The sequence below is a fragment of the Tripterygium wilfordii genome, chromosome 19, assembly GCF_013401445.1.
Source record: "Tripterygium wilfordii isolate XIE 37 chromosome 19, ASM1340144v1, whole genome shotgun sequence".
Taxonomy (NCBI): Eukaryota; Viridiplantae; Streptophyta; class Magnoliopsida; order Celastrales; family Celastraceae; genus Tripterygium; species Tripterygium wilfordii.
In genome coordinates this window covers 9898620-9907707 of record NC_052250.1, presented here as the reverse complement: position 1 = coordinate 9907707, position 9088 = coordinate 9898620, and the positions used below count along the sequence as shown (strand labels likewise).

Here is a 9088-nt window from a genome sequence, read left to right as displayed (position 1 = left end):
AAATTTCTTCCTCTTCTTTACTTAAACTAGCCGAAATAATAACCGATAAAGTTTCGAAAGGCCCCAAATAAGAATACCGAAGATGAGAAGGTAAGGGCTTCAAAGTAAGAGTGGGAGCCTTTACAACACTAGGTTAAGGCTTAGAGGGCATAGAACCAAGATATTCAAATCTTTGAAATTTTCTAGGCTTAGAATCCTTCGTAGCTTCAAGATAGCTAAGGAACTTCGCAACCTCCTCATCATACGCATTTAAGACATCCCCATGCATCAAAACAAGTTTTTAGGGGATCCTTCATGGATTTTGTTGTATGAGTCCAAGCAAGAATTTGATCCAGCGTATCAATTCTAAAACAAGAATCATTATCAAGTGGGTATTTGGTAGCATCAAGTACCTTAAAAGTGACTTGCTCATCGGCTATCCGCAAAGCTAGAGTACCCTTTTCAACATCAATAAGAGTGTGTCCGGTAAGCAAGAAGGGTCTCCCCAAGATAATAGGAATATTAGAATCCTCCTCCATATCAAGAAACACAAAATCCACCGGAAAGACTAACTTGTCAACCTTCACCAAAACGTCCTCCACAATGCCTCTTGGATATTTAATAGACTGATCCGCCATGATAAGAGACATAGTAGTGGGACTAATTTCATTTAGCCCAATATGCTTGGCGATCGAGAGTGGCATGAGATTTATACTTGCACCTAAGTCACAAAGAGCTTGCTCAATCAAAGTAGAACCGATGGTGCAAGGTATAGTGAAACTCCACTGATCCTTGTGCTTCATCAGTAGTTTTTGTTGCACAATAGCGCTACACTCTTTACTGAGATGTACGGTATCATATTCATTCACCTTTCGCTTTTTAGATAGCATCTATTTCGTAAACTTAGCATACACCGGCATATTCTCCAAAGCCTCCGTAAAAAGAATATTAATTTGTATCTTTTTAAACACCTCAAGAAACTTGGAGAATTGAGAACCCTTCTTTGCACTCTTCAAAAGTTACGGAAATGGAATAGGTGGGACATAAGGCTTGACCGGAGGTGCTAGAAGAGAGCTATATGTCCAATCCAACTCCACAGCATAGCGAATAGGAGCATCCCTTTCATTTTTGCAGTTTTCAACATTTTTCTAGAGTTGTAGTTGGGGAAGGCTGATCGATCGGATTAGGTGCCGATTGATCAGGAATTTCTTCTGTCCATTTTTCGGCATCAACCTCCAATTGATCGGGCAACACCTCTGATCGATCGAAACTTTCTCCTAGAACTGTTTCACCTGATTTTTTGCATATCTCCTCCTTCTGTAAAGTTTTCGTCTTTTCGGCATCTAATCAGTAGGATTCTAGAGCATAGTACCACTCCTAAGAGTAATAGCATAACAATGATCTTTCCCCTTGAGATTCACTTCCGGTTGGCTAGGTAAGCCTCCTTTCTCCCTTGATGCAAGAGCATTGGCAAGTTGCCCCATTTGCACTTCGAGATTTCTTATGGATGCTCCTTGATTCTGAGCAATAGTAGCTTGATTTTTCAAGGCAAGATCCGTCTTGCTCATATATAGGAAAGTGTGAGTAGTAAGAGTTTCAAGACCACCTACTAGCTTGCCAAGAATGTCATCAAGATCCCTCTTCTTCTCTTGGGCCTGCACATGGTGTTGAGGATTTTGTACATTTTGAGTATTACTCCAAGAGAAGTTAGGGTGATTCCTATACCCCGAATTATAGACGTTAGAGTATGGATTATTTTGGGGTCGATTAAAGTTCCATCCACCAATGGCATTTGCTTGCTCACTTGGGTTAGATGAAGAAGCAATAAAGCATTCTCCCTTAGGATGACCTCCACTACAATAATCACAAACAATATAAGAAGGTGTGCTTTGCATAGCATGAACTCCTTGGGCATGATTTACAGTCAATGCATCAATCTTCTTCGCCATCATAGTGAGGGCAGACATGACCTCATCATCTCTAAGACCTCCCCCTTGCTTAGGATTCCCCTTCACCAAGGACCAAGAGTCAATGGTTTTAGCCACTTTTTTTAAGAAGTTCCCTAGCCTCATCTTGGTTCTTTGTCATGAATGAACCCCCGCAACCGCATCAATAGTTTCCTTAGTATGCATGCTCAACCCATTATAAAATGCTTGATACACCACCCACTCTGGAAGGCCATGATTTGGGCAACTCCGGATGATTCCCTTAAAACGCTCCCAAGATTCATAGAATGACTCAAGATCCTTTTGCCCAAAGGACATGATATCCGCCTAGATTTGCACCGCCTTGGCCGGAGGAAAGAATTTCATCAAAAAATACTCTGCCATCCCATCCCAAGTGGTGATAGAGTTTGGAGGCAAGGATATCAACCAAGCCTTTGCCTTATCCTTCAATGAGAACGGGAATAGCCTCAACAAGATAGCATCTCTAGTAGCTCCATTTATCCCAAATGTTGTGCAAATATGCAAGAAAGAGCGAAGATGGACATTTGGCTCTTCACTAGGAAGACCATAGAAAGTCACCGAATTAGAGATGATATTGATGATGGCCGGCTTAATCTCAAAATTCACGGCATTGATAGGAAGATAGCGGATGCTTGAAGGAGTTGTATCCCAAGTAGGCCTAGCACAATGCTCATGAGAACGAGGATTGAATTACCCAGGAGGGTTTTCTACCTCTTCACCACCGTTTCTACCATTTACACCTCCACCGTTACCATTGCCACCATTAGCATTCAAGCCTCCACCAATAGCACCAACATTTCTGCTTTCTTGATTGTCTCCCACGCCTTCCATTTGATTATTAAGAAGCTCTCGTCTAAGTTTGTGATTAGTCCTTTCAATCTCCAAATCAATAGCAATTAAATATGGATTAAGAGAATGTCTTCCCAAGCTCATACAAGAGAAAGAATTCTGTAGAAAATTGCCTCAATCTTTGGCAACGGCGCCAAAAACTTATTGGTACAACTTCGCAAGTATACGAAATCGCACAAGTAATAAAGAGAAGAGAAGAGTATCGTTCCCACGAGTATAGTTTGGCAAATCACAATCAAATCAATTTAAGCTAATATTATACTAAATAAAAAAAAATGAAGAGTAGTTTTGTGGTTCAATTAACACTAAAGCATAAAATTTAAGAATTAACTAAGAGATTAACTAGTAGAGCCAAACAATTCAACAACCAAGCAAACCAAATGGTTTACTCAATTACGAAACATTAAGGCATCTAATGTCATCACCATCTATCTTATCAAATTACCTTGGTTCATCAATCCCTAAATTCCAATTCAATGTTGACAATCGATTTCCCTTCCTATTCAATGCTCCGTTCCCAGTTGCACCGAAAGTATTTTCAATACCTATCCCTGTTATTCCTAACAATCAGAGTAAATATCAAAGACCTATTAAGCAACGTGGATAATAGTGTAGCGATTGCATAGGTCATTCACCTATATTCCTATGGTTCATGTAACCTACATCATCTACGATGATTGCAACCCTAAGTATCTCCTTTGGGTCTCAACTTAGGCAAAATATCATTTAGATGATGGCCAAACATCCAAAAGTATTAAGCACATCCATAGATAATCAACAAATAGAAGGAAATCAAGATTAATAAACCAAGTTCATTCAATATTCAAATATAGGGCTCCATTAGAGCCCTAGTAAGAGGATTTAGCAACTCATAGCAACTATAAACATTATCCAAACCAATATCGCAGTCATTGAGTACAAGAATAAGAAGAAATAGAGAACACCCCTGAAATCCCCTTTCTCTTCCTTCAATGGCTGCCTCCTAGAGTGAGAAGCTCCAACCCTAGCCTCCAAATATGAGATCACCCCTTCTAAAAACCTCAAAATCAATCTTTTATATACATTCCAAAACTCAAATGTCGTTTATAGCACAAACTAATGTCGTTTTGGGCTGGTCCCACACAAGTTGGAAATCTGAAGATCGTGATTTCTGGGCTGATTCAATTGATCAGATTTTCTTCCTGAAATGTTATTCACCAAGAGGGTCACGGCCAATCGATCGAAAATATGTTCTGCCATTTCTTCAATCTTTGCTCCGATTTGACTCCTTTTCGTCCCGTATACTACCGAACACCTGCAATGTGTAAATATACAATTCTTAGGTTCTATCGGCCCTTAATTTACTCAAAGTAACATGAAATACAGTGTAAAGGGTGCATAATTATATGTAAATAATTAGCACAACATGTTTTGTATGGGTTAAGTTCAACCCCACTCGATTATATGGGTCATGTTCAACCCAACCCAAATATTAATGGGCCAGACCAAAACATAAGTTCACAGAGAAAAGGTCAATAAAGCCCAACATATTTGAGACCAAAACATGCAGTCTAAAAGGACTAGGTCAAACAAGGCAATACAAAGCCGATACAAATACAAAAGTTCGATCAGACCACCGAAGGATGAAGCTGAAGATAAGGCAGTTCCACACCAACGGTTATGTCTGAAACTGACAGGAAACTTCCTCAACTGCTACCAACTTCTCCAACCATTGCAAACTGCTGATAACTGCACAAGACAAGTATAAAAAGAATCCATGAGCAACGGAGAAGGGGAGAAGAATCAGATTTACTACTCTGTATTTGACTCATGTATTTTTTGTAACCAGAACAATATAATATGAACATTCGATAATTCTATACCGTGGACCTAGGCACAACACCAAACCATGTAAACCTTTCTGTCTTGTTCTACTTTCTCCAAATTATTTACAAATAATTCGATTGTTGAATTATTACATCAACAATTTGGTGCGTCAGGTAGGGGAAAGATAATCAAATCAAAATGATGAGTCCAGAAAGTTCACAAAATGATGCTATGAGTGAAAAGATGGAAGCTTTGATCCAACGCTCTGAAGAGAACGAGATAGAATTCAACGATTTCAAAGATGCTCAAGCAACAAAAATCCAAAACTTGAACAAGAGAATTCAAATGTTCGTGCGAAGAATCAGTTGGTGTTGGAACGTGTGGACCAATTGTCGAATTCTCATGTCACAAGTGCTATACCAAGTACAACTATTCAGAGTGAAGAGCAAACAACACGAATTCCCGATGCAAGTTCTCCTTTGCCAGGATTCATACCTCAAAACGGAACTTCATTGGCGTCGTCTTTGGTGCAATTCTTGAGGCCAACGACGCAATCAATGGCATCGTTATTTCCTGTGTTGACTCCATCAGCTATTCCTACAATTGGATGATCGAATATAGCCACTACATTGCCAGGGATAACAACTCAACAAAGTGTGGATAAAAGATTGGAGGAAATGGAATCTGCATTTTTCAGAATCCTGAGCATGCCACCTCCATTGAAGAAAAATGGCACTTTTCTCAAATCTCCTAATCGTTTGGAAGAAAAAGTAAAATAATACATTTTCTAACGGTCAACGATTTCAACTAAAATAATAATAATAATTAATGCGTTATTATTCTAACATGTGATTGAATTGTGCATTCTAATTTCTAAGTGTAAATGGTCCGGTTTTCTTCTAGAGAATTGTTAAATACACATAATTTTTTACTAAATACACACAATATTTCAATCAATCATTTCACAAAATTAATAAAAGATTAAAATAATCAAAGAATGATGTGATGGCATCAGGATCAGTATTTTACTTCTTTTTAATAAAATTATGTGTATTTAAACTAAAATACTACTAATTATCATTTTTTATAAATATACAAGCATAGTTTATAAAAATATTACTTAGAAAAAACAATGGACGTGCTTGAACACATCTCCCAATAATTTGACTTCAATTTTATTAAAATATTGTTATACATATATATATATATATATATATATGATATCAATAAGATATGATACATATGATTTAATTACCTTATGTAAATTTATTTAAGCATAATAGCACATGTTACATTACTAATCTTCTACCACAATGGTTTCAGGAGGAAACCTTGAACGAGTATGTTGTATGTATAAATCAAGTTGTTCCATATACGATAAAACCCATGCAGCTGCGCACTCATACTTGAAGTAATTCCACTAAGGCCTAATGGTAGGCATCAGGTAACCCTAGTTAAGGAAACCTGGACGTAGTGATTATTATTAACATGTCCGATAGCGATAGCAACATGTTGATACTACGATGGAGAGTTGATCGCAATGGTAAATATGTGAAGCTCTGTGCAAAACTAAGAACGTGTAGTACTGTACCTCAAAGCAATCAAGGGACTCATGTTTGACATTGTCATCCAGTGCTGAACTGGTGCTGCTCTATCTAATTCAAAGAAGTTTAGTGAGTTATGAACATGATATGCATGCTCTTCACTACCAAAGAGTGCAACATATTCATGCCAGAATGCGCCCAACTCACCTATCCAGTCACGACGGACAATATTCTTTGCATGTTCTAACAATTAGATGGGTTGCTGTTTAAAAAAACCCAAGAACAATTCAGAGTCCTATTTTGCACTAGGAAATCGAGATTAATTAAGGAATCCAACTAAGAAAAAATATATATATGTTTCAATTTAGGGTTTAGGGTTTTAGATGGGTTGCTGTTTAAAAAAACCCAAGAACAATTCAGAGTCCTATTTGCACTAGGAAATCGAGATTAATTAAGGAATCCAACCAAGAATATATATATATATATATATATATATATATATATATATATATATATATATATATATATATATATATATGTTTCAAGATGTGATATTAGAAGTCTTGCTTTGCCACTTTGGCTTTAGAGCAAATGCATAGCACATTTTTGCCGGGCCAACAAAAATCTCACCTCTATTACATAAAAAGTCAAGCCAAACACGTATCCCACCCAATACAACCACATCAGCAAAACACATCTTCCAATACAACCGCATCAGCAAAACACAAATTCTTATACATTATCCCTTTCCACCCAACATGGAGGCCAACAACATTCTATGTCTCCATGTTGTCCCCAATAAAACTGCACCAAAATATAAAATCTCAATACAACCATATTAGCAAAATACGTCTCTCAATACAGCCACATCAGCAAAACACGTTTTTCAATATAGCCACCACATCAACAAAACACAAAATCCAATACAATTTTGTTGGCCTAACAAAATTTTACCATTGTAGTTGCTCTTAGTGTTGGTGATCTCCTATAATACTAGTTGTGCCCCAACACACGCTTGTTGTCATACTTTCCCTTCTCTTGGTCTCTTCTCTTTCTTGGCATCAATGACCATACCTCAAACTGTATGATGAGACCACGGATCCAGAAGACCATGTGGATCAATATAGTCAATGATTAACTTTGGTATCATACCCTTTCAACAAACATGAAGCGTGTATGTGTCGTGGGTGTCGTGGATTTAGTTCAACATTGGTTGGGCCACCATTAAAGTGGTACATTGGGCTTCCCGAAGGACAAATTGCTTCATTCACGCAGTTAGTCGATGCCTTTGTAGAGCAATTTGCAACCAGTAGGAAAATAATTCCCAACCTCGGACGATTTATATCAATTACGACAAAAGCCAGGAGAACCTCTACGAACATTCTTGGCAAGGTTCAACAAAGAAAAGCTAGAAATTCCAGGCTGCTTAGATGAGATTACTGTTAATGCATTTCGCATGACACTTCTTCCTAGAGGTAAACTATATGAAAAGCTCACTCGATATCTGTGTAAGGCTGTTCAGGAGGTCCAAGCAAGAGCGAGTGTTCAAATCAAATGGGAAGAAAGATGAAGGAAGGCTCTTAGAGGGGCCCTCATAACAGTCAAAGAAGGTTGAATCAAAACCACCAACTTCATATCCTTCACAATATGTACGCTCAGATCCTTCAAGATACAATCGAAAGGTTCCTAAACCTATGGATCCACCATCAAAGAAGCCACGTTCATCATAATACAATTTGGTGATACCTCCTGAAGAAGTCTGTCCAATTCTAAAGAAAATCGGGGATGCTGTCCAATGGCCCGATAAAATCTGTAAGCCGATCGATCAAAGAGATGCTACCACAAAGTGGTGTGAATTTCATAATGATTATGGGCACACAACTGAGGACTGTTTTACACTGAAGAGAGAAGTGAGTCAGTTATCAAAGAAAGGTTATCTTCGGGACTTATTGTCTGAAAAAGGGAAAGCGACGAATGGCTCAAGCAGAAAAGCAAGAAGAAGAGCATGGACCGCCCCTTCCAGAGAAGACAATCTATGTAATAATTGGGGGGTCTGAAATCAGTGGCATCACGCATTCATCCGCAAAGAAGTATGCAAAACAGACTGTTAACTCTAGTGTTTGGTCAAAAAAACCGATGGTTCACTTTATGAGACAAGTCATCAGCTTTACAGATGATGAAATGACTACGCTATTCAACCCGCTTGACGATGCACTCGTGATCACCTTCCAAATTGTCAATTGCGAGGTCAAAAAGATCATGATTGATGATGGTAGTTCGACGAATTTATTATTCATGTCCACCCTCTAAGCAATGGGGTTAACAAACGCCGATATAATTAAAGGCCCTATTCCACTCATCGGCTTTAGTGGAGAGCAACAATATACAATTGGCTCCATTCCATTACAAGTATACACAAAGGGAATAAATCTCCAGGTATGATTCAATGTATTAGATTGTCAATCCCCATACAATGCAATACTTGGACGACCTTGGATTCATGCAATGCGAGCAGTACCGTCCACGTACCATCAAGTGATCGAATTCCCAACTAGAGATGGAATCCAGGAGATTTACGACAATCAACGTCAAGCTAGGAATTGTTATGAGCAAGCCCTCAAAGGAAAAGCCAAATCCTTATAGCAATTACAGCAACAACCGATCCTAAGCAACCAAGAGGAACCAACTAAAAAAGAAATAGAGGAAGTCATTGTTAATTTTGACTATCCAGAGCAAAAAATTCAAATTGGAGCATATTTGGATCCTCAACTCCGTAAGAAGTTAGTTCAATTTCTGAAGGATCATAAATATACCTTCGCCTAGATGCATGCAGATATGATTGGGATCAATCCAAAGATTATGACACACCAACTGCAAGTTGATCCAGATTACCCACCAGTAAGGCAAAAAAGACGAAGGTTCGCTCCTGAAAGAAACAAAGTC

The 9088-nt window shown here is 38.2% G+C and overlaps 1 protein-coding gene and 1 non-coding gene across 2 annotated transcripts; one reads left to right on the top strand and one right to left on the bottom strand.

Annotated features, from left to right (window-relative positions):
• Positions 1–239: 239 nt before the first annotated feature.
• LOC119985539 lies at positions 240–869 on the bottom strand. Its single transcript, XM_038829830.1, has one exon. The coding sequence runs from the start codon at positions 867–869 to the stop codon at positions 240–242; it is 630 nt and encodes a 209-aa protein (XP_038685758.1).
• A 1285-nt stretch (positions 870–2154) lies between these two features.
• Positions 2155–2260, top strand: LOC119986360. Its single transcript, XR_005465248.1, has one exon. It is a non-coding gene; the product is annotated as a small nucleolar RNA R71 (small nucleolar RNA).
• The last annotated feature ends 6828 nt before the right edge of the window (positions 2261–9088 follow it).